A 27978-nucleotide genomic window follows, 5' to 3' on the forward strand; every position below is an offset into this window, starting at 1 on the left:
AATCAGTGCAGGCTGCACCTCAGAAGAAGAGGCTGAATGAACTGGAATTATTATTATTGTCAAGACTTTTTAATACCATATCCAATGTATCTACCTACAGAATCTCTCTCATGCTTACGCTGGGTGTTGCGTTCACTGCTGTGTTAGTCACTGCTTAATTACCTCTGTGGAGCCTAATTAACAAGGATGGTGGAGCTCTGGTAGCAGCGTGTGTTAACAAGGCTGCTGACAGCGGTGAGCTGCAAGCTGCAGGGGATGGCAGGACTGAGGATGGCAAAGTGACTGTCACTACAGGGAGCAAACCCCTGGGGACAGCTCTGTGCTGTGTGTGTTATGTGTGCAGCAATGCGCTCTGCTGTGCCTGTTGCTGCTGCAGCGCTTGCCCTCGGAGATGCAACGAGCCGAGCAGTGCCGTAGTTTGACCCGGGCCTTCTTGCAGGGCGGCAGGAGCCGTGCGGGGCCGTGCGGGACCGAGGGGACAAAGGGGGAACGTGGGGCAGGGCTGCAGGGGGAGCCGGGGCCGAGCAGGGTCCAGCAGAGCCGAGCAGGGTCCAACAGGGCCGAGCAGGGTCCAACAGGGCCGAGCAGGGTCCAACAGGGCCGAGCAGGGTCCAACAGGGCCGAGCAGGGTCCAGCAGGGCCGCGGGCTGAGGCAGCGGGGCCTGAAGGAGCCGTCGGGCGCTGCGAGGCCTACAGCTGGAGGCGGGCCCGGCGCGGGGCAGAGGCCTCAGAGGGAAGAGGCGGCGGGGCGGGCAGCGGAGCCACCCCCGGGGCGGGCCCGGAGCGGTCGGCGCGGCGTTGGTTGCCAGTAAGGAGCGGTGGGGAGCGGGGACCGAGCGGGAGGGCGGGGGGAGCCGGCGGTACTGCGGGGCCTAGGCCGCTCCATAGCCCGCAGGGCAGCGCAGGGCTCCGTAGGGCGCGGGGCGGGCAGGCCCCGCTCACCATCGTCCCCCGGCGGGGCTGAAGGCCGCGGGGCGGCTCTTGCCGGCCCTGGTGGCAGCGCCAGCCCCGCCTGCACGAGGGGTGGTGGGTGATGGGTGGAGGGTGATGCCGGTTTAGGACGAAGCTCGAGGTTTCTGTTGTGAGCAGTGTTACAGCGGGAATTCAGACACTTGTGGTTTCATGCCCGTCAGAGCCGGCACACCGTCTGTTTATACTTCTTAATTTTTGGCTTTTGTGTGTGTGTGGAACATGAATGGCAGTGCTGCAAGCGAACACCCTGTCATACCACTGTGATTCCCAGGGTCATGTGGAACAACGTTGCCTTGTGCTCCATTTGCAAGCCCTCCCCTCACCCGGTGTCACTGCTGCTGCCCAGACTCCCACCCTTGACTGATGCCTTCAAAAGGACGTGTACGGGCTTCTGCAGCGATAAGGAGCTGGCACAGGTAGCACAGGATGGGACACACAGTGCACTGCCCAGCTGCTCAGTACGGAGCAAAGCCAGGCGCAGCCGGTGTGCGCAGACATACCCAGTGCTGGATGGACGCGTCCTGTCTGTGTACCGACACGTGTTTGAGGAGAATCTCAGGAACAGTGAGGCTGTTATTAAAAGGTAATAATAGTTTTTGTGATGTTTTTAGTGTGTTGATACCTGTGAGGTGATGGGGGAGTTACATGTGGGTGCTTTGAGGAGCTTTTAACTTCAACTGCTAATTAAAAACTTAAGCTACAAACAACCTGCTGGTAATTTCTCTCCTGCCCACTTTGAAGCCCTGGCTGTTCTCCTTTCTGCTGCTCCCTGGGCGGCTTCCTTTGGCTGCAGTGCCCCAACCTGGGTTCAAGTTGTATCTCAGTGTTATCCCCTGACATTGTTCTGCACCTATTGCCAAGAATTATTTTTCTGGGCCTTCACGGGACAGGTTTCACAGCTGATTTGGAGTGAAAGCAGAGAAATGATGACTCAGTCATTTAAAGAATCACCATTTGCTAATAAAACAGGAAATATGTTTTCTTATGGATCTGGTGGCAGAATTCAAAGGCCTTTGTTCAGAGGGTTGTTGCACGAGCTGGAAGCACAGCTATGGAGAACACACTGTGCCCTCCTGTGGTGGCGTTTGCACTGTGAAACACTGTGTTGGAGGCATATGGGGAACTCCTGGGATGGTGTGGACTTAGTGATGTCTACATCATACACTCCAAATAGAATATTTATGGTATTGCACTTTGGGGGTGGGCTGTTGCTGGGCTTGGACAGGAGACTTCTGAAAAATGAAACTGAAATACTTGCTCGAAATAACATATCTCTGCTTATTGTTATGCTTTGCAAGAAAACACATGCCTTTGAATAGTGTGGTGTGTTGGTTCTTCACTGTCATTATCAAGTTGTGTGAGTTCATCTTTGTTCCTGTGTCCTGGGGTGAAGTCTGTGCAATGCATTGAAGTACTAGGCAAAAACTGTGGAAGGTTAACGTGTAAGGGAAGGTTCCATTAACTGAAACTTTCTTCTCAAATCAGATACTCGGAGTTGCTGCAGATGGTCAGTAAAGGAGGGGGAGAGAATGCCATCCTGCGGCACACCCAGAGGAACAAGAAGCTGTTTGTTCGGGAGCGCCTGAAGCTGCTTCTTGATGATGAGGCTTTCCTGGAGCTGTCTCCCCTTGCAGGCCTCAATCTGCCATATGGTGACGTCCCTGCTGCTGGATGCCTCACGGGTAATTGCTAGAAAATGTAATGGGAAATTCATGAAGTTCATTTGCTTAACTGCTCGTGTCTTTAAGTATGTTTTGTATTAGATCTCAAGCTGTGCATGGGTTGAGGGAATTGTTTGGATCAGGCCGTGCTGGAGATGCAGCCTGGAAAGGAGGAGGGTTTTGAACCAAAATGGTCAGAGAGGTGATGTCTGAATGCGCTGTCAGTGGCTGTAAGCAGTGTGTGATAGTTGTAGTCTGTGTGCATGGGCTGAAAAATTGTCTAAAAGATTTAGAATGATATTTCACACACTGATGTCTGTGCGATGGAAGGTGACCAAGGTACTGCCTGGCACAGCCCCTGTCCATTTATTTTGTAATGTTTTTCAAATCATAGCATATCTCAAATTCATTTAAAAAATGGCTAGAAGAATGGATTGTGAAATCCTGTCTGTCTTCAGCCACAGGCTGATGTTGTTCAGTTTCTATCAGTCATCTTTAATTCCCTTCCCTCTTAACTCAGACCAGCAGCTGGAAGTCAAAGTGGTTATTGTTTCTCTCATATTGTCACCAGGTGTAAGCTGTATTTCAAGTTCTGTCTTGTGTAATTTAGATGTATTTGTTTGTTTGTTGTGTGTATGTGTGTCATTATCTTTCCGTTTCTTTTTTCTAGAGAAGAGCCATAAACATCTTCTATGTATGTGAATTGCAACTTAGTTTGCAGCTTAGTGAAACAATGTTAACAAAAGAATGCCCTACTTACAATTTGGCATTTTTGTTTCATTTATGGTATCTCGGAGAGTCTGTTTCTGTGTTTCCTCTTGTAGGAATTGGAAAGATCTGCGGGATTTGGTGCGTCTTCGTAGCAAATGATGCAACTGTAAAAGGAGGAACTATTTATCCAATTGGAGTGAAGAAACAGCTGAGAGCTCAGGAAATCGCCATGCAGAACAGGCTGGTGTCCGTGTACCTTGTTGACAGTGGGGGAGCATTCCTACCGCTACAGGTAATGCCAGAACCACTCTCCAAGGGAATATGGCCAAATATGGTATTTTTGTGGAGCTGCACAACGTGTAAGGACAACAAATGCAGCAGAGGATGCTGTATGTGAAACTTTCTGGTGTGACTGTTAGTGGTGACCTCAGAATTGTTACAGTGCTTTTGTGAATGAACGAAGAGGAAGTGTTAGCTTTTGTAGCTGATGCTGAAACTCACTGTGTCTCTTCTCTTGAACATCAGTCAGAGCTGTTCCCTGACAAGTTGCACGGTGGAAGAATTTTTTACAATGAAGCAATAATATCTGCTATGAAGATCCCTCAGGTATGGTGTCATTTTGAATGCAAGTATGTCTAGTAAAATTCTCTTTTATAACAGCTTCTAGGAGCAGCTCTAAAACATACAATGCATTTTTGAAAGCTCATCTTTTCTATTTGTGGGGCAGAGTGATGCAAATAGTATCTCACATCACAGAAGACTTCCGCATAAAGAATCTGCTGAGTGCTTACTGACTGATTTGTATGGAAAGCACCAAATCATCAGGTGGTTTCAGAGCAAACATTGAGCTCTGTGTTGCCAAGAACAGCCTCGTTCATGTTGGTATTCGTGTCTTTAGTTCATGGCTCTGCAGTCTGTGGTTTAGTCTCTTGAATGTTTCTGAAGTAAAAGTAATGACTTTGCCCTTCCATTCTGCTCTTTAGCATGTTGGTCTGGGTTTGGTTCTGTATCCCTCAGGTGGCAGTGGTGTGTGGCTCTTGCGTTGCTGGAGGTGCCTATGTCCCAACCATGGCAGAAGAAGCTGTGATTGTAGATAAAATTGGAACGCTGTTCCTTGCTGGTCCACCTCTGGTGAGAGCTGCTACTGGAGAACATGTGTCTCCAGAGGACCTTGGAGGAGCTGCTCTGCACTCTAGGTATGCAAAATAGTTCCTAAAAATTGTAGAGAGCTGAGCACACTTAGCCGTAAGGAAGGTACCATTCTATCCTAAACTAATGTGACTGAAGCTGTCTCCAGTGACTGCATGGGCTGTGGTTCTCAGGGACTTGAAAACATGCAGTGAAAGAAATGTTAGAAATGATAGGTGAATTATTACAGTTAGTGATGTTCAGTTGTATGTGTGGGAGAATAATTCGATTTTTGGGTTGGTTTGCACAGAAATCCCACTGACTTTAATGTTTTGAGCTCATTCATACTGGAGCAAAAACGTGATATTGTCAGAGATGTCAAATATTCATGGTAGAGATGAGGGTTTTTCCTTTAGTTTGGGTTTTCTGTCAGAATACACATTTCATTCCTACTAATGAATGTTGCTTTCTCTGTTAGAGTCAGTGGCTGCAGTGACCATTTTGCATCTACAGAAAAGGAAGCCTACGAGTGTGTTCGAAATATTATCTCAACGCTGAATTATGAGCCGGTGCCAGAAGAGCTCGTGGAGCATGACCTTCCTCTCTATAGCTCTGATGAGCTCTTGGGGCTGGCACCACGAGATTATAGCTGTACTCTTCCTGTAAAATTGGTAAGCTGTCAGATCCTGTATTCCTTCATTCTGTTGCTCTGCTCTAGCTGTTATCTGCAGACTGATAGGCAATAAGGTGCACTTCCCTCATAGAGAAATCATGAAGTACCTGAGAAATTTCATACAGTTGCCTGATCAGTTGCCAACCAGTCCTGAGTCTGCAGCAAGACAGGATGGCACTGATTCTGTAGAGTGGCTGAAAATATTTAAGCAGAAATCCTGCTAGAGATAGGATAATTATGGATCACACCAGCTGATCCCCATCTGCTTCTGCACGCTGTTGGAGATGCTTTTACACCAGTGTGTCATGTACTGTGTTGGCTGCCTTAGAACATGCATCTCTTTAGAAAGGGGCTTGTGTCCTGCTTCCTCCCATCGCCCTGTTGTTTTCTTTAAGGGGTCTCGGCTCTATGTTGTAAATCAAATGCCTATTGAAAAAGTCAAAAACAAAGGAATTCAAGCTAGATTTGTTTGAGGTGCGGCCAGACGTCTCTGCAGAGACTGGAGAACTGCACAGCAGTGTAGTTGTGTGGTTCTAGGCGAGGGTGCTGCTGGGTGCTCTGAGGCACACAGACTGTAAGTGTACGTGCTGCTCTTTTATTAAGGCTTCTATGCACAGGAGCAGCTGTCTTCTGTAACTCTGAAATAAGTGTGGGGTTAAACTGTGTCTCAGGAGATATGGTTGGTAATCAAACAAAAGCACGGATTTGATGCTTTGTGCGTGTTGAGTATTTATTGGAGCATAAGACATAAAAGGACTGCTGTGATCATTTAGTTTGACTGCTCATGTAATAGAGGTCTCCCATATCTTTCACCAGGACTCATCTGTTTTCACCCAGCTTTCTATAGGCAAGACTGTGTATTTCTTTGCAGGTTCTGAGCCGTCTGCTGGATGGAAGCAGGTTCCAGGAGTTCAAGGCTGACTATGGAACGACATTAGTAACGGGATTTGGCCACGTGGAAGGGTAAGGCTGTAAGATTCACCATCATTGTGTGTGTGTGTGTATGTCTAAATAGCTTTATACCACTATCAGGATCTGCAGTATTCCCATAACAATATTTATGGAGTTCAATTCAGGGCAGGCTCAGTCTTAGTAGCACACTCATAAAACATACAGCATTCCAGCCAAATCTTTAATTAAAAATAAATACAGAAATAAAAGTAGTAAAATGTACTTTAGAGAGCTTTTTGGGAAAAAATATGAACTTTTTGGCTTGACTGTTGTGTTGTATGTTAGAGGAAACAGAGAGCACCCAGGATCCTGACACCTTGTTTGTTATCTTGCAGTGTGAACTGTGGCACCTGTGCCCTTACCTGCCTTCTTCTAAGTATTAATACTTCTGTGCTTTATACACAGGGAATGCTGTAAAATGTCTCATTTTTTAGGGGGAAGGTTCCATGAATGGAACGATGCATGTAATTGCATCCTTCTAGTCTGGATTTCTGCAGAAGGGCAGATCCATGCCATCCATTTATGTTTCCATCCCTCAGCAGGATGCTGCATGCTGCCTTCATTTCTGGGGAGAACATTGATGTGTCTGTTTTGCAGGCACTTGGTGGGAGTGGTGGCTAACAATGGGGAGCTCTCTCATGCTGCTGCTCTCAAGGGCAGCCATTTTGTGCAGCTGTGCAGTCACCGTGCCATTCCCATCCTCTTTTTCCAAAACACTGCTCCACACGCAGCAGAGCCAACGAGCATCTCACAGGTACGGCGTGTTAATCTGCCCTGCTCAGCTCAGGCAATACCCAGCTCTCATTTTGACTAACTTACGTTTGGAAAGCTATTAATTAGTAGGAAAGCTAATTTTCAGTCTGCTTTTGATGGTTAAGTCAAGAAGCTTCATAATGAAGTTTCTTAGATCTTCCCTTTGCATTCGCACTTGGTTTTGATTTTAGGCAGCCTTGTATGCAGGTGATCCAGCTGGTAATGCGGGCTGTAACATTCAGAATTCATGGTGCTTTTCCCTTTGAGATGCCGCCTGTTGGTTCTTCTGCTGCTGTGATCCACAGGAAATAAATATTGCCCTTTTCTAAAGTGAAGGCATTAAAGTACAGCATGTTGTGTCCTGGGCTTTGGAAGGCCTCTTTGCAGAGCCTGAGTTAAGAGACTTTTGCAGCTCCATTCCCCCAGCTGTCACCAGCACTTAAGGCAAAACCCGCTGCAGTTCTGTTGTATCTGAGCTCTGCTGATGCCCGGGAGACCCAGAGTTGCTCTGTACCACAGGTTTCTGCACACTGGTTATAATGTTCTGCTGATGTACACTGTAAAATAAGTGGCATCGTGTGCTGTGGTGGTTAGTTCATTGATTCTACCTTGCCGCTTTGGAAGAAATGATCATATAGAACTGTAAAGAAAGAATTGTTTTAGGAGTAGGTTGCATGTTTGGTGGTAGTGGAAGGAATCTAACATAGCACAGAACTAAAATGGTTCTTTTCATTTCAGGCAGAGGCTCAGGCCAGCAGGTTGAAAGCCCAGGCCTCCATGATGGCTGCTGTCGCCTGTGCAGCTGTTCCCAAAATAACCATAGTGATCGGTGGCTGTTTTGGGAGTGAAAGTTACGCCATGGTAAGGGGGCACAGGAATCAGGGGGGTGGTAATGGACTTAAGGCTTTGCCCAGCATTCACAGTGCTTTCATTTCTTTAGCATTGTTGGCTGCTGTGCAGACGTCTGACTTGGTTTGTGATCCTAACTAACTTTAGATAAGAACTGAATCACAGAGTGTGATTACGGCAGATCTGATCCGCAATGAACATGGACTGGGTTCTGAGAATCACATTGTCTGGAAATGTCACTGCAGAGGGTTCAGTGCTGCTGTTTGCTCAGCACGCGTTTGTCTTCAATGGTCAAGGACGACACCATAGTTTCATAGTTTCATAGTTTCGTGCGGGTTGGAAGGGACCTTAGAGATCATCGAGTCCAGCCCCCGGGATTCGAGCCTCTGTGTAGCAGAGCGGCACTTCTACCACTTGCGCCACAGGGGGGATTCGAACCCCGGGCCCCAGTGTTGCAAGGCGGCGTCTTTAACCACTGCGCCACCGGGGCACACAACCAGTTTCAGTTGTGTTGCTACATGTGCTACTTATGCCGCTAGGAGGTGTGCTGGGCTCTTTGCTCGCTTTGGATTAGGCGCAGTGAAATAATGAATACCTGTAGTGAATGCAGTGGGACTGTGCTGGTTACTTCTGCAGGGGATCTGGAAAAGAGGAGGCTGTGAGGTGACCTGATGGCAGCCTGTCAGTATCTATAGGGAGCAACAGGAAAGAAGGGGACAGACTCTTTGGTGGGGTCTGTGGTGACAGGACGAGGGGAAATGGCTTCAAGCTCAAAGAGGGGAGATTTAGGTTTGATATAAGGAAAACATTTTTTACAGTGAGGGTGATGAGGCACTGGAGCAGGTTGCCTTGTGTTGATGCTCCATCCCTGGAGACTTTCAAAGTGAGGCTGGATCAGGTCCTGGGCAGCCTGACCTGGCTGTGCTGTCCCTGCACACTGCAGGGCTGTTGGACTTGGTGGCCTTCAGATGTCCCTCCCAGCACTAAGGATTCTAGGATTCTGTGATCTGTACTGATAGAGAAGCCGTAGTTGCAATGGGAAAGAATCTGCATCACTATTGGTTTACAAACGTAGCTGTTACATTTTGTCTCAAACTTGATAGTGGCATTGTAGGCCTCCCTTTTTTTTGGTGTTTAAATTCAGTGAATTTCTACTGTATTTTTTTGTTTTGCTTTACTTTTGCAGTGTGGGAGATCATTCAGTCCAAACTTTCTGTTCTTATGGCCTAATGCAAGAGTTGCTCTTGTGGATTCAAGACATTTGTCCATGGTCCCACAAGCTGAGGGCAGTGATTGTACAGATGAATCCGAGCTGAAACATTTGAAACAAAAGTAAGGACATCAAGCAGGAAAACCCTGCAGTTATGCTGACATTTATAAATAATTATGCTTGTATTTCAAGCCAATGCAGCCCAAATGACTGAAACAAACTTGAATTTGATGACAGCTATTTTAGAATTGTGTATAACTCCAAGTCTGCTCCTAGGGTCTTCTCATGGAAGTGCAAAATATTTGCTTAGAAAATCCTGAAACCACAAGACATGATGTCAAGTCAGTGCTGTAAATTAACCAGCAGTGATTGTCTGAATGCAGAGGATCATCTTTGAACTGCAGAGGGATCAGTTCTGCTATGTATTTGCTGGATCCCAGTGGATTTTAACACTAGAACAGCACATTCACTTTTAATTGAAACGTGCCTTTTCTATCTTGAACTTTGTTTTACCAGCCTGGTGATTTTACGGTTAAACTTTGCTGTTTCTAAGCATGTTTTGTGCTCGTTCTTCTCCAGGCTAGAGGAAGAGAGCAGTGCGTTTTACTCTTCTGCCAGACTCTGGGATGATGGTGTAATTCTCCCCCAGAATACCAGGAAGGTAGGTGGCTTTGTTTTCCCCCAGTGTATGTTCTCTGATACGTTTTTATCCTCAGATCTCACGATGAATGTGTGAGCCTCTGGTTCATTCACTCGCGGTCAGCTATCATGCTGATTCCCAGAACCAGATCTCCGAGTTCTTACTCTGTTTTTATTGGTATTGAGCTTTAAATTCTCATCTGTTCTCTAACCTATCTGAAGATGTAGACTTATCTGGTCTATCTGAAACGTTTCTGTTGAGCTCTGCTTGCATTCTGACTGCAGGATTTCCTCACTGAACCTCTTACCTGACATTCCAGTTTGGTTCAGTCTCCCACCCCTTTCTTTTTATGGTCTTGCATATGAGCCATGTTTTTACTCTCAAGTTCTCTCTTAAGTGCTTGAATTGTTTTCATTCCTTTGTCACAGGATGTTTCTTGGTGGCATTCTTTCTAAAAGCCACCACTGCTGCTTTGCAGCGCTGTGTTGTTTGTTGGCAGTATGTAGAGTTTGCATTTCTGAAGGCTTTTTTGTTTGTTTTTTTTAGACTAAACAATCACAAATATATCCTGATATCAATTAATACTTCTAACGAGGGCACATAGTTATGGTGCTCCACGTATTAAATAACGTTAAATATCTTCTGGAGCGTATACAGGGACTTAGATAATGGGAGAGCCCTGAGAAGTGTTTTCTAGTGCTTGAGCTCAGACCCAACCGCTGGGTCTTGAGGAGCCATTATTGAGAAGTCACTGACTTCTGTTTCTGCTGCCTGCATTGTATGTTTTAAATGTGCAACGTTTATCAGAAATAAGAACAAATGCATTATTGAATGACTGCTTACCCAGTAACCCTCACTGCCCTTTTGTTGCAGAGGCTCATTGCTTATATTGTTTGTGGTTTTTTTTAATCAGGTAATTGCACAGTGCTTGCAGATTGTAGAGCAGCAGAAGTACCAGGCACTGCATCCTTACCAGCATCCTGTGATGAGAATGTAACTGCAGCCCTTCTCAAGTAATCACCCTTTGAAGTTAGCACCTTACGTTGGAAAGCTTTAATGTAAATGATTTTCTAATTCTTTGATACCATGAATAAAAATGTTGAACCATTGCAAACAAACAGTCCTGGATTTCAAGTCTGTTTACAATAAGCTTGTATTCTGAAACAGTCTGTTACTGCTACATAGTCGTTTTGTGGAGAGAAGGGATTCAGTTGTGATTCTGTAGCACTCTAACAAAGCAGATTCACCCTAAGCTGTTACAATTGCTTGATTATTTATTTTATTTTTTTTCATATTAAGAATATGCAGAATTCAAACAGCGCTTTGAGAAAAGAGATGGGAAAGAGAAGACACATGGCTGCAAACTAGACAAGAGTAATGAACGTAAGCTTTAGCAAAGCAGAGAATGCTGCCTGCAAAGTCAGATTGCCAGAGCACCGTGGAAGGGCTCCCCTCAGCTTGCTCTGAGATACCAGTGCAGTGACCAGGAGGTGAGTTCAATCCAAAACACCCACACAGGATAAAAGTTACCTCTTCTCAAAGCATGCAACAGCACATTGACTTCTACATAATATTACCACATGTACAGGGACTGAGGTTACACTGTGCTGTTTCATGCATCTTTCTCTCTGTTGCATCTGCAAAAATTAATCTTGTAAAAGAAATGGTATGGTTTATTGTGTTGTACATCTTGAAATTAGGCCATGGAGTATATTTGAGAAACATCTGGGTAAGTGTTTTGAGAAATAAGCAACAAAATGGAAATTCTCAGTCTTAAATAGGGCCAAGGCCATGGACACGGCACTGGGAAGCCCATAACAGGGGTTTGGAACTGGAAGGGCTGTAAGGCCCCTTCCAACCTAAGCCATTCCATAGTTCTGTGAACTAAGTACTCACAAATAAATGACCTAAATTCCTTCAGTGTCACTTTCTGAGTGCTTGCAAATGAAGACAGCATCTTTTTGAAGCTGGGAGAGGCCTAACACGGCGTGTTGCAGGCAGCAGTTACGCTCTTTTGAAGAGTCCATGGAAAGTCACAGGGATGTTCACCTCCACTTCAGCCCTGGCCACTTCGCTCATGTCCTTGGCGTTCAGGATCAGGAGGTAGGCAGGCTTTGGCCCTGAGCCGGGGCTGATCACAATGCTCAGCACCACCCCTGGGAGGTGACAAAAACAGGCAGTCAGCACCGCCAGGGGCTCTCCTGGCTTCACATGTTCCTTCTCAGGGATGAGGAATTCAGGGAATGAGTAGATGCCCTTTAAGCCTAGAGCTGCCACCTTCAAAAATAGGTACAGGGCTGGCAGTGTGTGAATAAATGCGTGCAGTTCTTGGCATGAGTGCAATTCTGTGTCCTCCACAGCCAAAACCTGAATTCGCCCCCCTCCTACACGGGGAGGAGGGGTTTACAAATAAAAACATACTTGGTTTGAGGCAGGTTTAATTTCACAAAGCTTGGCCATCTGGAATTCTTTAAGTAGTGTAGTTCCTGATGGAAAAAGGCTGGGAAATGGGAACAGATGATCTGAACCTACAGATTTTTTCGTGTGTTCTCAGAAACTCACCAGCAGTGTTAGAACAGGGCACATCTCACCCAGGAGCGGCCTCTGCAGGCCTTCTGGCTCCTGCATGTCCCTGGTGCACGCTGGAAGTAGGTCTTAGCACCAGCCAGTGGACACAGACTGCAAACAACTCCAATTAACAAGCCAAAAATCATTAATTACCGTCATCCTCCTCCAGAGCATCTGGATGGGAAACGAAGATTGGCTCTGATGGGTACGAATCTGGCTCCTGCCACACCCAGGTCTCCTTTGTTTTAACATTCAGCTTGCAAAGCTAAGTGGAGATAAAAAAACCACATCTCAAAAATGCCTTTACTTGCCTTTAAGCAGAAGCTCATCAATAAGATGTGCCTTCGCTGATAGTTACCCTGTCTGGAACAAAGTGGTTCAGTCCCAGCCCATATGTGTATGTGTAGGGTTTCCCACCGTATTTCTTGTAATTGATCTGTGGAAATTCAAAGGCTGCAAAAATAGGTGTATATGCATGAGAGTTAGGACATGGATGGCTGATGGTGCTCGTGCTGCCTCTGTGGCTCAGAGCTGTTGTCTTACCATGGCGTGGCCCTGAGAAAATAACTTCTGGCTCCAGCCAGACAGTCTCATCGCTGCGCAGCGTCGCGGTGGCTGTCGTGTAGGGCAGGGTTACCAGGTTCTTGCCTGTGTCGGCCTGGGACAAAGAACAACACCCAAGACAAATGGAGAAACACATTTCTGAGAGTGGGCTGCATGGTTTGCTTGAGCAGCAGTGCAAGATGGAGTACGGCTCAGATAGACTTGTCCAGTGAGGAGGACCACAACAGAGGGAGCTGTGAATCGCTCAGCTCTGCACCAGGCTGACCAGTGCTTTAAGGATTAAACCAGCAGTGCTGGGCTGTGCGCGGTACCTTGTCGATGCGGAGGGGCAGCACGTATCTGCGGGCTTCAGGCTGGGGGGCCTTCTCTGCCTGCTTCTTTACTTCATCCCAGTTTGCTCGGAGGTTGGCTAAGTAGAGGTAGTTGTAAACAAACTCAAATCTGCACAGAAATGGGGTCAGAGACAGCAAAGAAGTCATTGCCAGGAACGAGTTCCAAACCAGCTATTTTTTTTCCCTAGAATTCAATTAAGTGACATGAGCCCTGTTCTGCTCCACTGGGAGTCGCAGGGCCAGACCAGCTCGGGGCTGTGTTTCTGTCTTAGTGTGGGGCCTTGACATGGAAGCATTGGCACACACTGCCCAGGGAATGGGCAGGTTCCCATCCCTGGGGGTGTTCCAGAACTGGGGCGATGTGGTACTGAGGGACCACATCAGTGGGCGTGTGGGTCTCAGAGGAGTGGTTCTATGAAGGCAGTGTTGGCACCCACCCCTTCCACGTGCAGAGGTCAACAATGAGGAACCCGTTATCCTCGAAGGTGTTGATGTGATGGAAGAGGTTGAAGGCTGAGGTCCGGTACTTGATATTGAGGAGCCGCCCTTTCTTTTTCTCTGCCACGTGAAGCCAGACCTGAAAGGCAAGCAGCAGGCCAGTCTCAGTGCTGAGTGGGCATGCTGTGGTGGGCACAGGTCCTGTGTGACCCACTGCCTTACCCCCATGGTCTCGTTGGACTCAAAGCAGTCCATGTAGTTGGCTCCCCAGAGGCTCCAGGAAGAGAGGAACTTGAGGAGGTTGATCTTCACCGGGGTTTCGACAAATACGATGTAGTTTGGGGTCAGACCAAAACTGTGGGAACACACACAGCTCATGGAGGCTCCACGCACAGTGCAGGAGCACAGGACAGTGTGTGTGCAGTCAGCCAGCTGAGCTTGGCAGGAGTTACCTGTGCACGTAGGAGGGCTTAAATCTGTCACTGCAAGGGAACTGCACCACCACCTCTGACTTGTTAATTGGGTCCTCCTTGTCTGCAAAGGACAGCGCGTGGTTACGGGGAGCTTCAAACCATGTGCTGCCCTGTTAGCAGTGCCTGCCCAGCAAGGCCTCTGCCTCTAGCACAAAGGAAGATTGTGATCTAGAGCATAAGTGTCCAACTTGATAATTTCATGGTTTGGGTGCACCTTTTTTTACGCTTTAATGGAAAAAAAAGTTTTGTTATTTATACACATTAACTATATTATGGTTTGTATGTGGCCCAAGGCAGTTCTCTTGGCTCAGCCATGCAGGCCAAAAGGTTGGACACTCATAGTCTAGAACCACTTAAATACTTGTTTTAAAGATAACATTTCTACAGCTGAACAAAAGAAGGAAAGCCAAACAAAGAACTCTGGTGACAAAACACATCTGAGGAATGAGGAGTAGTTTATAAAACAAGATTTTCACGAGGTCATTTGGAGGCGCGTTGAACTGACCTGCCTGCAGTGGAGGGATCCGTATGATGTTGTAGGCCAGCGAGAAATTTTTCCCAAAACAGTTGCCAATGTTGTAAACTGTGCCATCGTTCTCCACGTGGGGGTGGGCTGTGGCCCCATTGACGGAGACGTACTTGCAGAGATCCACCTAGAGATGGGGAGCGGGGAGCTGTGGGCTGCGCGGGCAGCCCTGGGCCTTGTCTGTCTGTGATGAGGGTGAGCAGTGTGGGAAAGGAGGTGAGGCTGCCATGTGTTAGGAGCTGTGTGCCAAAACCTACCTGCTTAATTGTCTCTAGGGTGTCTGGGTTAATTTTGGTTATAAAGTTGGTCTCCGTACAGGCGTAATAATCCTCACCAACAGGGTAGACATTAACGAGGGCGTTATCGGTGACCTCTACCCCTTTAAAGTAGGAGAAAAACCTGTGTGGAGGAAGGCAGCGAGGTCAGCAGAGGCCCCATGGCATGAAGCTGCAGTGCCTGGCAGGGCTCCGATACCTGGAGAAAATGTTCTTGCATGGGTCTGGGTAGGCGTAGGTACCAAATTCAGTTATCACGATCCTCTTCTCTGTCATGGCTCGCACGTAAGCATCTGTCCTGACGAACCTGAGGGAGTGAGGCACGTTGCATGCAGTCACACCAAAGCAACAAGCAATGCAATTAAAATAAACACAAGTATTTTTTGTGGTGAGGCTCTTGAGAGCTCAGTCCAGCCCCCAGCAGCAACCAGGGCTGCATTGCAGCATGTGAAGTGCTGGACCCTGGGCATGGCGGGCAGCTGCAGCCCCCAGGAGCATGTTGTCACTGTGGCTGCAGGCAGCCCATGCTGTCCTGATCTTCTCAGAACATTTCTGGACTGTAGGAGAAGCTGTTATTTGCTGAGTGTGCTGTTCACAGAACTGTAGCATGGCTGGGTTTGAGGGACCTTCCATCCTGTCCAGTTCCAACCTGGTGCCATGGGCTGCTCAAGGCCCCATCCAGACTGGCTGTGGCACCTCTGAGGATGGGGCAACCCCACTTCTCTGGCAGCCTGCCCCAGTGCCTCGCTTCAGGAGAGCTCCCTGCTGGAGCTCCTGCAATGAACACAGACCCAGAGCGCAGCAGTCCTTGGCTGCTACCTGCGGTGGTAGGTGACGTGTCCCTCCTTGAAGTCGAACTTGTGCAGCAGTGCCTGGCCATCGAAGAGGTGGTAGAACGGCTCTGCCCCGACCTCAAAGAGGCCAGGCCCGCATCGCAGGAGGCTGCCTCTGAGCCAGGTGGGGATCCTGCCTGCAGGAGATGGAGGAGCACGGTCAAAACATTTCATATTCTATTTTTTTATCCTGTGTTTATTCAGTTATAAGAATTATTATCTAAACACAAGGTGATGGATGCTTTTGGAAACACAGAATCATTCATGTTGGAAAAGCCCTCCAGGATCCCTAAGCCCAACCACTGCCCTTATTCCTCAGTGCCTCATCCCACAGCTCTGAACGCCCCCAGGGATGTGAGCCCAGCCTGAGCGCTCTGTGGAGCAGAGATGTCCCCCAGCACCCAGCCTGCCCCTGCCCTGGCACAGCGGGAGGCCGGCACCTCTCGTCCCATCGCTGTTCCATGGCAGCAGATGCTGACCCCCCTCATCCCAACCTCCTGCCAGGAGCTGTGGGGAGCAGTGAGGTCTCCCCTGAGCCTCCTCTGCCCTAGAGAGAAACCCTTTATGAGCCTTTAGGACTATGGTTTCTTCTTACTCTACAGAGCCGTAGGACAAGGATCCTTGGAACACCAGTTCCAAGCAGTTCTCTGTCCTTCCTCTGCTCCCAGTACATCAACTCGGTGATGTCCCAAACACGTGAACTTCCTCGATCTCATTTAATTCCATGTCCCAGGACCTGCAACCCCCCAGACCTGGGTTCTGTGGCCCCAGTGCTCTGGAGAGCAGTGTGGGGCTCATAGAAAGGAGGCAGTGAGGGCACAGACCTGTGACATGGGCAGTGACGGGTGAGGACAGCTCCTCCACTGTCTCAAAGAGCTTCTTGTAACCTCCCGCGGGATGCTCCACCCTGCAAGGGACACCAGACCTGTGTTGGCAGCTTCCAGGTGGTGCTGGGAGGACAACGCTGGGCTTGCAAAAACCAATGAGGTGAGCAGGGAGAAACAGGAAGCCTTGGGGGTACGGAAGGGGAACCAGCAGCAGGACAGAAGGTGCCTCATTCCCAACAAGTGGTACATGATGGGCACAGAGGACAAACCAAGAACATCCGTCACATCAGGAAGCAGGACGCCTTTCAATAACAAACACCCACCTTTCCTCCCAAGCCTTGAATAATTTTTACATTGTTAAGCAAAGCGTTTTGCAGTACGCAGCTGACAATGATTTGCTAAGCTCCAATTCCTATCTATAGCAGAGCACGCGGTTTGCATGGCATGTGGTCCTTGTCTCTATCACAGGTACAGGCCTTGGTGCCCCCAGACCCCGCACCATCCCAACCTCACCACCCCAAGGAGCAGCCCCCCCCACCCCATGTAGAGGAGAGCCCCGGCAGCACTCACTGGCTGTACATTGTCTCCGTGCAGGATTTGAGGCTCCTGGAGCCACATGCGGGTTTTTATGGGGATGCAGAAGGGAGTGACAGGAGCTGCGTGCAGCCAATGGGCTCAGCGCTGGAACAGAGGCGGCTTTCAGGCTGAAATCCTCCCGATGCCTTGCGGGGCTTTGTCTTGCTGTTCACACAAAAAGCAGCTTTCAGGGCTTTTTCTGAGCCCTAAATTCCTCCCGAGCAGAAGAGATTACACAGGAAAACAAAACAAAACAGAGGAACTGGAGCTGCACTTCACTGCTCTGTGCTGCAGTCACTGCATCCCCATCCTGTGCTGTGAAACCAGGAGACACCAGTGATGGCAGGGACAGGTGTCACCGCCCAGCGCCACCAGCCACTGTCTGTCTGTCTCCTAGAACCACACAATCAATAGGGTTGGAAAAGCCCTCCAAGCTCCCCAGCCCACCCCCCCACGTCCCTCCATGCTGCATCCCCACGGCTCTGGGCACCCCTGGCTGGTGACCCCAGGCAGCTGAGCAGTGCTGAGCGCTCCTTGGAGAAACAGCATCTCCTAATATCCAACCCAAGTTATCAGTGAGATCTGAGCTGTGTTGGAAGTGACATTTCAGCTTAACATGTTCTGAAATGAATCTCCTCCAAGTGAGCCACAACACTCAAACCAAGTTAAGGGTTTAAAAAAAGCAGACTAAACATGTTTATATGAGGTTAATTCTTGCGTGAAAACAAGTTAAAAAGCCACAGTGTGTACACGAGCTCGTGGGCTTTTGCAAGAGCAGAGTGGAACGTGAGAAGCAGCCCTGGGCCCTTTGCTCACACCGACCTCCCCTCCCAGAGCAAAGGGAACAAAGCTGAACCGAAGCACTGCTCGGCTGGCAGCGCTCAGCCCTGAGCACCGTGTGCCAGTACAGCCGCACCGAAACTTCCTATGTGAGTGCAAAACAACCACAAATCCTTCCTGCCGTCACTGATCTTAGACCAAAGCCACACTCCGTGCAACAGATAACCCCGTTACACTGCACTGACAGCTTACAGCCAGTTGTGATTTCAGGCCTGATGAGCTGCTCCCCAAGCAGCTACAAATATGTGAAGCTAGCAGTGGTTCAAAGCTCACTTAGACCAAACGATGGCTACAAAAGGCTTACGTTAAAATTCTGCTTCCATCTGCTGGTCAGTTTCTGTTTATTCAAGTCTCTTAAAACCTCAGAAGGGAACATTAAATAATTAAACAACATTAAATAACATGGATCAAGGACTGAATAACAAGGGCAAGCTGCTGAAAGGCAAATCCTAAGAAATGTGAGCCTAGCAAGCTGCTTAATTAGAACACAACTAACTAACTAACACATTTATGAAACACAACAGTCCAAGGAGCAGAAGCAGGTTTAGGCAGGTGTGGGATGCTCAGCAGCTGTCCACAGGCATTAAAACCACTGACAGCCATCAGCTGCTATGCAAGTACCCACAGGGCACTGAAGTGGTGCTAAGATTGGCTGGAACTGAGCGTTCCCTCATTTGCCATCGACAAAGTGTTCATCCCTAAAGGACAAAACCACCTAATAATGATGTACCGTGTAGAAGTGACAAACCTCAGCTAAGAGCCTTATGAATAACAGCACCAAAGTGCATGTGTGTGTATCTACATATGTTAGGTTGGAACCTCATTTATGAGAACACTTGAAGCTGTATCTCACAGAGACACCAACACAGATCCACTCCTTAATTCTGGAAACAAATCAGGGAAACTCAGCCTATTGGGATCCTGCCCATTGTCCCACTATCCAGTGCTGTTTGAGAAGTCCATCATTCCACCCAGAATAAGCACTCCAGGAAAACATCAGGAATATACACAACACTTTTAATATAAATAAATATTTTTTTAAAAAAGAAGTGTTTCAGATGAGAGGAGAAGTATTTTAAGGACCAGATAATTCCTTTCTGGTGGATTTCTGCCCCCCTTAGAAATAAAAACAAGTTTTTATTTAGTTCCAAACTCAACTTCGCTTTCTCAAAATGTTTGTCTTCAAGCAAAACAAGGCAGGCACTTCTCACACCAAGCACACAGTGAGGAACACACACAGACTGGAAGCCATGGCACCAGTTCCTGAATAAACACTAACACCATTACAACGGGCACATCTTTAGTTCTCCATATGAAAACCATATATACATTTTTGGCAATTAGTAGCTTCATTTTAACACGTATCTTTCTGAGCACGACGTATCGATTGATTGTAAACAGTTGAAAAACTTTTAGGAAAGGAATAAATATTTAGAATAACTCTCAAAGATGAAAGTTCCTTTGGCACTTCTCAGCGTAGTGTTCACGTAAACATCGCTCCCTCCCACACACACAGTCACTGCAGGTCCCCATTCCCAGCAGCCCTTGGTTGGCCACTCGGACACACTCACTATGGAAACATGCAGCTGACTTTAGTATCTCAGGCTGCGAAATTTGGGTTTCCTCAGGCTGAGCATTGGTTGTTTGATGGTAGGTTTGTTCTCAAACAGAACTGCTTCGTTTTCTGTGGTTGGAAATCTGTTCTGGTATATCAAAGGATATTCCTTCTGGAACTAGAAAATACACAGGAAAACATCACATCAGGCTCCGCAGAAACAAGAAAGGCAACAGAAGGACATGCAAGGCAGCTGTGTGGGACACAAGCATGGATCACAGGATGGACAGAAATTCAGAGATACTTTAGTTGTATCCTTTGTTTTCTTTTAGGGGTTGATTAGGAGTCTTGGGTAGAATTCACAGCTTACTGAAAGTTGTTACATCACTTGTGATTTGGATGTTGATGTAAGTTGGACGTAACCCCTCAGAAGCGGCGCACATTTGGCTTTTCCTAGTTCAAGGCATCAAAGCTGTATAATCACTGCAAAGAGCTGGGACTTATCACGCTGCTCACTGTCCCAGCACAACCAGCATGACCACAATACAGCTATCTTAGAGCTTATTTGACACAAACCCCGCTAATACAAGGCCCTTACAGTGTAAGCTGCTTCTGGCTTTTAGTGGGAGCTCACAAAAATGTGAGCATATACTTCAGGTTTTACTATTGGACTATTTTAGTTTCTTTCCTTCCTTCCTGCTTCACCTGTTCTAAGTGCTGCCGTGCATCACTTCTCACTGTTTGCTTACTCCAAAGTTTAGCTTTAACCAACTGTAATTAACTACTTTTCTTTCCATGCAGGAGGTTTCCATGAACTTGAACACCAGGCCGGGCTTCTGAAGTTCAGTCCTGGAAAAACAAAGCTCCCAGAACACGTATGAAGTCAGCGCTGCAGAAGCTGGTGGAAGGGGGCATCGGAACAAACACGCTTGCTTTGAAAAGCTGCTTTTTCAATTTGGAGTCACAAGACTTGCTTAAGAGATTCCAGGACAAGTACAATAGTGTTCAATTGCTCAGAAACACTTGCCAAAGGTTTTCATAAAAAGGAAAAAACTCCAGTATTAAATCCTGCCAGAACTGCTGCACTTCAGCTTTAGTATTAGGCAATGTGTTAGTAGGCCATAGAAATGCCAGATAATCCTGAGCAATATACATGTTACAAAACAAAGCAAAGAATGCTTCAGAGTTGTAAACAGATTGAGTTTGGCCTTTTAAAGGAAGAAAAAAGCCACTATTTTTGTCTCCTCTTAATTTTATACCCATTGATGTCATTTTAATGACAATCTGTGTAGTTGGTACAACACCTTACTTAATAGAGAGCATCTTAACTAAGTTTCCTGCTGTTCTGAATCACTGTTGCTAGATGGTATCAAATGCTATTTTAGATATTGTTCTTAAAATACAATCATACCATACAAGCCAAAAACCCACTAATCAGCAATCTTAATGCCTGTCCTACAAGGCTGCTCATGCTCTGATAATGGTCTCATTTCTGAGCTCTTCTCCTTGCACAAAGTGTTTCCAGAATTACTTTAATAGCCAGTAAGTTCCTCACCTGTTTTAACTTTTTCTTCTTCTCTTTCACAGACAAGTTCTTATCTTTGATAATGTTCTCTAACAGCTCTGCCACAGCAGCGTGAGAGGTAGAAACCTTCTGTTCTTCAAACTCCTGAGGGGTTATTTGTTCACAGTACGAATAGGTGGGTAATATGGCACAGATTTCTTCCCCTGGATATTTGCACTGCAATAAAAATCCAAGAAAGAATCATCTAATGTCAGATGATGTCCTGCTTTGGTAAGAAGCCCCCATATTTAACATCCAAGCATATTAACTTACAGCCGCATTACAAGTTGCAAGGGGTTATTAAAGCAGCTGATGTCTATGATTGCACCAACAGCTTAATACAGGTTTGCATTAATATACTGTGGCTTTATTTGCAGCTCTCATCCAACCCATGTAGTAACACACACTCTGCAGTCAGCAAAGGTCTTTTACTGTGGTTTGTGAAAGGTACTTAAACTTCTGTTCTGCCACCCACCTGAGCCATCTTCATGTACTCTATGTGATCTTGCACTGCAACCTGCAGGTAAGTTGGGACTTTGAATATTTCCTGTTGGTGGTCCATTAGAAATGAAACTAATCGTGTCGAAAGTAGCTCATCAAGATCTACTTCTTCTGCACAGCACAACACACATCGAGAAAAGGTCTGTATCATCTACAAGTATTTAGCAGATCGTTAGGAAGTGCAGCAGTATTTTTGTAAGGTAGATCCCCAGCCCAGCAGCCACAATTTTGTCCTACCAAGGAACGCGTGCCCATGGCATCGTGCAGCCGTGGCATATCCACGTTCTCGCTGATCCGAGCGATCATGCGCATCAGGAGCTGAATCTTCCTGCGGTTTGCTGGGGGAAGCAGCAAACAGCAGATCTGTAGGGCCTCAACAGCAATCCTCTCCAGGTGAGGCTGAAGGAGATCTACAAGTTGATGGTAATACAGTTGTCATTAGGAATTGAACAACTTCCCACATTTTTATTCAGTAAAATAACTTTCCCCCTCCAATGAAGACAATCTGTGTTTGTTTCATCATCCATATTTCATTTCCATAGCAATCAATCAGCTGTAACGCTGGAGATCAATGTTTTGGGTTAATTTTTTTTTTGGGGGGGAGGACCCAATTCACTGTTATAAACTGCCTGTGCAGTTAAGGCCATAGTACAATGGAGAGAATACCCTAATGCTATTTCTGAGAGCATCCCCCAAAAGCACATTTCAAAGATCATAAAAAGGCATCTCCCAAAGGCAGGTCTGTGCAAGTTCTCCAGGTGGTGTCGAGGTCAGAAGCATCACTACTTACCTGAACAGGAAGGTTCTGACATCCAATTTGAGAAGCCAGAGGTAACACTACTATTTGTTAACAGAGCTATGAAAATACTTTTAAATGCTACAACTTCACAATTCTTTTAGGCCCTTTTGTTATAGAGATATTAAAAAATAACAAACAAACCATTGAAGAAAGTAAGGAAGCAGAGGTTAGTCAACAAAATAAGCCAATACAACATGCTTTGTAAAGCCATCTTACTTTGCGTGCCAGTCAACATATAAGAGTGAGTGAAAGAGCATTCTGAGAGCTCTATGGTACTTCTGCAGAGTCTCTTACTGATGCTGATAGCAGAAACCTCAATCCTGGTGCCCACTGAAGCAGCCACTGAGGTATTTGGCCTTCCTTGCCCACAAAGCTGAGACCTTGGCTTTACTGTGATTTCTGCAACAGGGACATTGATGTTAGTGCAACTTCTGGAGTTCCTGCTCCCAAGTAAACTCTGAGACCTGCGTATTTGCTCTGATTTAAGATTGTCTTTGAACAGCTCTCTGTCCTGCAGAACTGGGGCAGACGCTCTCTTTGAGCCATCAGTTTGTTTTTGGTATGTGCTTTCAAAACCAAACTCCAATACAGAATCAGCCTTAGACACAGATGGGAGCTGTTGTTCCTCACTTCTTGTGCTCAAGATGTTAGTTGTCCTGAGGGAATCTGATTCTCCTTTATTACGCACTCCCGAGGCAGTGCTTCCAATTCTTTCCAAAGAGTAACATCTTGTCTTAAAGTTTAGAGATAGATCTTGTTCATTACTGGAACCTGAAAGATTCTGACAACTTCCTCCTATGTCAGCACTGCCTTGTTTACTCATCAGGTTACACTGCTGCAGTTTCTCTGCACGTTGTGTCTGAGCAGCTAACTCTTCTGAAGGCTTCCAGGAAGCTTCATATTCCTCCTTTTTTCCCTTTGGCTCCTTGCGAAGTAGGCTTAGAAGAAGACATTCAGTTGACTTGAAAGAGTTCAAGTGAAGAGTTTTTGAAGGCTGTGGGTCACAGGTCTCATGTCGGACAGAATGTTTTCCACTGCATATATTTGGAACTGTGACGAAGCCACACATAACTATCAGAAAATGAAATATAAATTAAGATGCTAGTGGTATGAAAGCAAACAAGTTCAGAAAGAAATGCAGTTGCTAACTGAAAAGAGGACAATAAGTAAGACAATAAGTAGTTAGTAAAATAAGGACAAAAATGGGCTCAGTTCCCAAGCAATCAACTGCAACCAACATGCAAGAATAGAGAGTGCCAACAGGCTGCAAACATGAGGGACAAAGATGAGCATGTGTTTTTAAATTATGGTTACTGAACATTTAGAAGATTATCTCAGATGGTCATTTGCACAGAATGAGATACAATTGCAATTCAATTAATGATGTAAGAGAATGACAACATTGAAGACAAGCCTCAGATTCGAGCTGCCATACAGATTAACGGGTTCATGGTTCACTTTGAGTTACAGATCTGTTCTTCCCCCCAGTCAATATAATCTTACATCTCACCCTCTTATTTCTAAATTCATACATACCCAGAATATTAACAAAAAGCTCATAGTATTCGAAAGTAAGCAATGGTTCAGGGAGATTGACAAAATAATCAGCAACCGTTCTGAAGACATCCCGTTCAAAGCCACTGTAAGTCGGCTGGTTCATATCATTATTTCTAGGCCCTAAAGAGGTGGAGAAAGGAAATTTAGTATTTATCTGCATGGATTTTTGGATAGAATTCTGAGAGTTTGTTCCTGTAGGAATAACTGCTTCACAAGAGCAGAACCACACGAGCAATATACATGTAATCTGTTTAGTTCTGCACTGTATCATTTGTATCCACTGAGGAGTCCTGCTCCCTTTCAACAGGGTGTTCTGCCCCACTACAGTAAGTGAAAACTCATTTATGCCCTTTATATCTTCCTCATCAACACAGTGAGAAACACTGAATGTTTTCCTTTATCTCTGAACTAAATAATGCTGATCCTCCAGCAGAGTTTGAAGTGGAAATTTGCAATTGATCTTAACATGCCGAAGCATTTCGCTTTCAACTCTCATGGTAAGTTTCTGGAACTTAAAAGCTCTTCCATGACTTACAGTACGCGAGGCACTTCATGGCTGACAGCACCCAGTGAGGGAGGTCTTCTAAAATAAAAAAGGGCATTAGTTACACAGATTACTCAAGACTTCATACAAACAATAACAGGCAGGTTTTAAATACAGTAAATATAGAAGATCCAATGTAGAACTAATTCAAAATATTACTATGCATGTGTACTTACAAATTAATGTAATACACCTACAAAACCTTCTAGACAAACATACTGGAGTGTATTCTAATGTAGGAAGCCTCACTATGAAATCTATCACATCAATTACTACTTCTGTTGTAATTATGCAACCCAGAAACTTGAAGCAAAGCTTGGAAAATCTTACCTGCTTTGTTCTGCAAAATAACAACACCGTGTTTGCTCGTGTGTGTCATGTTGTACATGACGTACTCGGGAACTATCTGCGCTGGCTGCAAAACTTCTTCCAAGGATGGGAGGCCTAAGATGGTTTGCAAACTGTAGAGAGGAAGAAAACAAATGCTGTTTAAGAAGTCTGTTATTAAAATCACAAACCCCAAAATCAAGACCTTAGCATCCATTCCAACACAAGTTGCTTACTAAGCTGATTTGCAGTTCAATGAAACTCTCTTGAGGAAGAAGAGTTTGAGGGCACCAAAAAACAACAGATGGGGAGAAGAAAGAACAGCTGTTGGGCTAAAATATGGCTCAACACAAGCAATGAGTTTCTTAAGTACAAAAGAAAAGGTTACAAAATACATTGGGAAGCATATATAAATAACAGTAAAAATATTCACAGAATCACAGAATCACAGAATCACAGAATTACCCGGGTTGGAAGGGACCTCAAGGATCATGTAGTTCCAACCCCCCTGCCTAGCAGGGCCACCAAACATACACATTTACTAGATCAGGTTGCCCAGGGCCCCGTCCAACCTGGTCTTGAACACCTCCAAGGACGGGGCATCCACAACCTCACTGGGCAGCCTGTTCCAGGACCTAACCACCCTTCTAGTAAAGAACTTTCCCCTAACATCCAACCTAAATCTTCCCTCCTTCAACTTAAAACCATTTCCCCTAGTCCTGCTATTATCAGCCCTTTCGAAGAGTTTACTCCCCTCCTGGGAGTAAGTTCCCTTCAGGTATTGAAAGGCTGCAATGAGGTCACCTCGCAACCTTCTCTTCTCCAGGCTGAACAAACCCAACTCCCTCAGCCTGTCCTCATAGGGGAGGTGCTCCATATTCACCTTCATTCTCAGTAGGTTCCAAAGAGTCTGCAAGTCAAAACCTTCACTGGGCAGTTCTAAAGAGATTACATGCACACAGGAAGGGAAGGCACTTCTTGCACCTTCTTACTTACTGTATCAGAATGATATTTCTCCATGTTTCTTGCACGTATTCCTGGTTTGCTTCCTTCCCATGCAGTGCAGCCTCTTCGTTTTCTGCTGCTTTATCCAGCTTTGTTTTCTCCACATTTTCCTGAAAGTGAGTGGTTTAGGCACATTATATTGAAAGAAAAGAAGCCTCTAAGAGAAACAAACACCATCTTTGTGAAGCACATTACATCCCAAAGGACAGCTCAGCAAATAACCTTAACATGGCAGCACTGAAATGCAAGCATGTGCACTCAGAGAGCCAAACGTGGCGGAATTCTGCTTGAATATTTACTGATTGTTCAATACAACCTTTTTGTATGTGCAAAAAAACCAAAACAAAACCAGCAGGCAGAATCAAAACACTTCATTACAAGCCAGAACTGCACCTTTCTATCAAACCTATACCAATACTCTTCTGCTGTCCAGAAGAACCTACCGGCTTATTCCTGCAAGGGAATGAAACACAACTGTGTCCCTAAAGGACTGTGTGGGGTTTTTGCTTTGCTTTAAATGACAAAGGCAATAAGTGTCAGCTAAGATTAGGTAAGAACTGTGTTATACCAGAGGTGTCAGCACTTCCTGCTTTTTCGGAGTTCTCCGTGATAAATGTGGCAGCTTCAGGAGTCGATCTCTAGAGGTTTCTAAGTTCCCACTTTGGCGACATGAAGCCGGCAGAGGTTTAACTGGAGAGGTTGAAGGAAACCTGGAATTAATAGGAAAGACATTAAAGGCGTTTAGAACATAAAGAAAAGCACAACCTGAAGCCATCCCTTACCAGCAGGGTGTGATAAGATTCTGAGGAGACTCAGGGAATTAAAATTGCTCATTTTTTCCCCTAAGAACATTGATTATCGTTATATAAAGCATACATCAATGATGTTCATGTCAGTACCTGTAGAGCGCCCCGTTATCCTCCAAGCTTTCCGACCCCCACCGCCCTTTGATATCCTCAATGATGTGATTCTTGAGGAACTTCCTCAGCAGTTGCACCGTCTGCTGCCTGCTCACTTCGGGCCCGAAGCTGCTGCTGCTCCTCAGCACCTGGTGCAGCCAGTCCGCAGCTTCGGAGGCGGTGAAGCAGCTGCTGTGCTTCTTCAGGTGCTGCCGGTGCGAGCGCAGCGGCATCCCGGCTCGGAAATACCGGGTGATCTCATTCCACTGCGGGGACACAAAGACACGAAGGTTAAAGCTGAAAGTTGGTAACAGTGAACAGCAGTAAAACAAAGCGGTGGGAGCAAAGTCAGGCTGAAGTGTAACAAATAGGAACGGTGTCAATGCATCGCTTAATAGAGACGTGCAGGCAGCACTCGGCATCTGCAGAGCGGCTGTAAGGAGGAAGGGGGCGGGCCGTGAAGCAGGGGCTGCTGTGATAGGGCGGGGAGGGGGTTTAATGTAGAAAAGGGCAGATTTAGGTCGGACTGAAGGCTCTGTGTGCTCAGGGCGGGGAGGCGGCGGCTGCACAGGGCCCTTCCCACAGCTGCCGTGCCGCCAACAGCCCCGAGCGCGTCACCCTCGCTTAGAGAGGCCTCCATGAACGCAGACCGTCCCCCCGCCGGCCCCTGGCTCACAGCGGGGCCATGGCTCACAGCGGGCCTTGCTCTGCCCCCCGTCCCGTCCCGTCCCGCCCCGTCCCGTCCCGCCCCGTCCCGTCCCGTCCCGTCCCGTCCCGCTCTCACCAGCTCGGTTGCTCGGTACGGACCCGGCGCTGACGGACGCTCCATGGCTCCGCCGGGGGCGCCCAACCGCCGCGCGGTTTGAATTTGCTGCGCGGCCGCTGATTGGGCGAGAGGGCGGGCGCGTGCCCGGAGCGGGACGGCTGCGGCCTGCGGGCGGGATGGAGCGGGGCTGCGCTGAGGGGCGGGACGGGGCGATCCGCCATCGAGGGGCGGCAGAATGAACATCCATCCCTGCCCTTGAGTTGGAATAGAAGGGGATTTTAAGGCATAAATGAGTAGATGGTGGAGGCTGCAGGTGATAACAGCAGCTCCTAAGGAGCAGGGACAGGCAATACGTGTGCACTGTGGAACAGGGCACTGCATGGATCCAAGTCAAGGTTTAATTTCCATCTCTGTCCCTCTGCTAAAGGCACTTTCTAACTGTAAAGGCACCTTCCAATTTTCCCGTGCCTTCATTCACTTCTATTCCTCTTTTCCACGTTCTCACCCATTGCACTGAATGACAAAGACAATACTCAGTTACTCCAGACTAAATTGAATCACTGCTCTGGGTGAGTTTCCTTTGTTATTCATTACCTGACTCCCTGCACAGTCAGTGCTGTATTAGCTGCTCTGCTACGTGCTGAGCATAAGAGTCCTTGAG

The 27978-nt window shown here is 46.8% G+C and overlaps 4 protein-coding genes across 12 annotated transcripts in view; 2 read left to right on the top strand and 2 right to left on the bottom strand.

The window, feature by feature from the left end:
* Nucleotides 1-774: 774 nt before the first annotated feature.
* Nucleotides 775-21123, top strand: LOC107317794 (uncharacterized). Of its 6 annotated transcripts, XR_001557031.3 has the most exons (15): nucleotides 775-808; nucleotides 1244-1555; nucleotides 2458-2654; nucleotides 3458-3636; nucleotides 3870-3950; nucleotides 4362-4540; nucleotides 4951-5143; nucleotides 6017-6108; nucleotides 6694-6850; nucleotides 7588-7710; nucleotides 8885-9030; nucleotides 9488-9569; nucleotides 10462-10606; nucleotides 10848-11038; nucleotides 20157-21123. XR_001557031.3 is itself a non-coding variant. In XM_015870879.3 (13 exons), the coding sequence occupies exons 2-13, from the start codon at nucleotides 1248-1250 to the stop codon at nucleotides 10543-10545; spliced, it is 1821 nt and encodes a 606-aa protein (XP_015726365.1). In that variant the 5' UTR covers nucleotides 775-808; nucleotides 1244-1247; the 3' UTR covers nucleotides 10546-10666. The 6 variants fall into 6 exon arrangements, 3 of the variants coding, with proteins under 3 accessions (XP_015726365.1, XP_085368575.1, XP_085368576.1); XM_015870879.3 differs by lacking the exons at nucleotides 10848-11038; nucleotides 20157-21123 and having other exon boundaries at nucleotides 10462-10666; XR_014933071.1 differs by lacking the exons at nucleotides 6694-6850; nucleotides 10848-11038; nucleotides 20157-21123 and having other exon boundaries at nucleotides 10462-10666.
* RPE65 (retinoid isomerohydrolase RPE65) lies at nucleotides 11032-17039 on the bottom strand. The gene is made up of 14 exons (XM_015870880.3): nucleotides 16955-17039; nucleotides 16382-16464; nucleotides 15544-15694; nucleotides 14924-15031; nucleotides 14707-14848; nucleotides 14429-14576; nucleotides 13903-13984; nucleotides 13673-13805; nucleotides 13450-13589; nucleotides 12992-13121; nucleotides 12660-12774; nucleotides 12475-12569; nucleotides 12270-12381; nucleotides 11032-11704 (listed from the first exon to the last, which is right to left on the bottom strand). Exons 1-14 carry the CDS (start codon nucleotides 16963-16965, stop codon nucleotides 11553-11555), a joined length of 1602 nt encoding a protein of 533 aa, XP_015726366.1. The 5' UTR covers nucleotides 16966-17039; the 3' UTR covers nucleotides 11032-11552.
* DEPDC1 (DEP domain containing 1) lies at nucleotides 18800-27542 on the bottom strand. Of its 4 annotated transcripts, none has more exons than XM_085512447.1 (12): nucleotides 27359-27542; nucleotides 26552-26817; nucleotides 26221-26362; nucleotides 25644-25762; nucleotides 24651-24781; nucleotides 24312-24359; nucleotides 23756-23896; nucleotides 22436-23290; nucleotides 21658-21830; nucleotides 21395-21571; nucleotides 20911-21096; nucleotides 18800-19533 (listed from the first exon to the last, which is right to left on the bottom strand). In XM_085512447.1, the coding sequence occupies exons 1-12, from the start codon at nucleotides 27536-27538 to the stop codon at nucleotides 19393-19395; spliced, it is 2559 nt and encodes an 852-aa protein (XP_085368573.1). In that variant the 5' UTR covers nucleotides 27539-27542; the 3' UTR covers nucleotides 18800-19392. The 4 variants fall into 4 exon arrangements, with proteins under 4 accessions (XP_085368573.1, XP_015726359.1, XP_085368574.1 ...); XM_015870873.3 differs by having other exon boundaries at nucleotides 27336-27386; XM_085512448.1 differs by lacking the exon at nucleotides 22436-23290.
* LRRC7 (leucine rich repeat containing 7) overlaps nucleotides 27524-27978 on the top strand; it is a 164654-nt gene continuing 164199 nt past the window's right edge. Inside the window, exon 1 of the mRNA XM_032446216.2 lies at nucleotides 27524-27886. The gene's annotated coding sequence lies outside the window, so the exon portion shown is untranslated. The remainder of the gene's footprint in view (nucleotides 27887-27978) is intronic.

This window comes from Coturnix japonica, chromosome 11, assembly GCF_054131305.1.
Source record: "Coturnix japonica strain WE chromosome 11, WE-NBRP24, whole genome shotgun sequence".
NCBI classification, from domain to species: Eukaryota; Metazoa; Chordata; class Aves; order Galliformes; family Phasianidae; genus Coturnix; species Coturnix japonica.

Coding starts and splice junctions, on each gene's coding strand:
- LOC107317794 (XM_015870879.3), top strand. CDS start 1,248: ATGTGGAACAACGTTGCCTTGTGCTCCATTTGCAAGCCCTCCCCTCAC. Junction 2,655..3,457: donor TGCTGCTGGATGCCTCACGG/GTAATTGCTAGA, acceptor TTCCTCTTGTAG/GAATTGGAAAGATCTGCGGG. Junction 3,951..4,361: donor CTGCTATGAAGATCCCTCAG/GTATGGTGTCAT, acceptor TGTATCCCTCAG/GTGGCAGTGGTGTGTGGCTC.
- RPE65 (XM_015870880.3), bottom strand. Junction 15,695..16,381: donor CGTCACTGCCCATGTCACAG/GTCTGTGCCCTC, acceptor CATCTCCTGCAG/GCAGGATCCCCACCTGGCTC. Junction 12,382..12,474: donor ACCACTTTGTTCCAGACAGG/GTAACTATCAGC, acceptor ATCTCCACTTAG/CTTTGCAAGCTGAATGTTAA.
- DEPDC1 (XM_085512447.1), bottom strand. CDS start 27,538: ATGGCGGATCGCCCCGTCCCGCCCCTCAGCGCAGCCCCGCTCCATCCC. Junction 23,897..24,311: donor CATGAAGTGCCTCGCGTACT/GTAAGTCATGGA, acceptor CCACCTCTTTAG/GGCCTAGAAATAATGATATG. Junction 23,291..23,755: donor GCTTTTTGTTAATATTCTGG/GTATGTATGAAT, acceptor ATTTTCTGATAG/TTATGTGTGGCTTCGTCACA.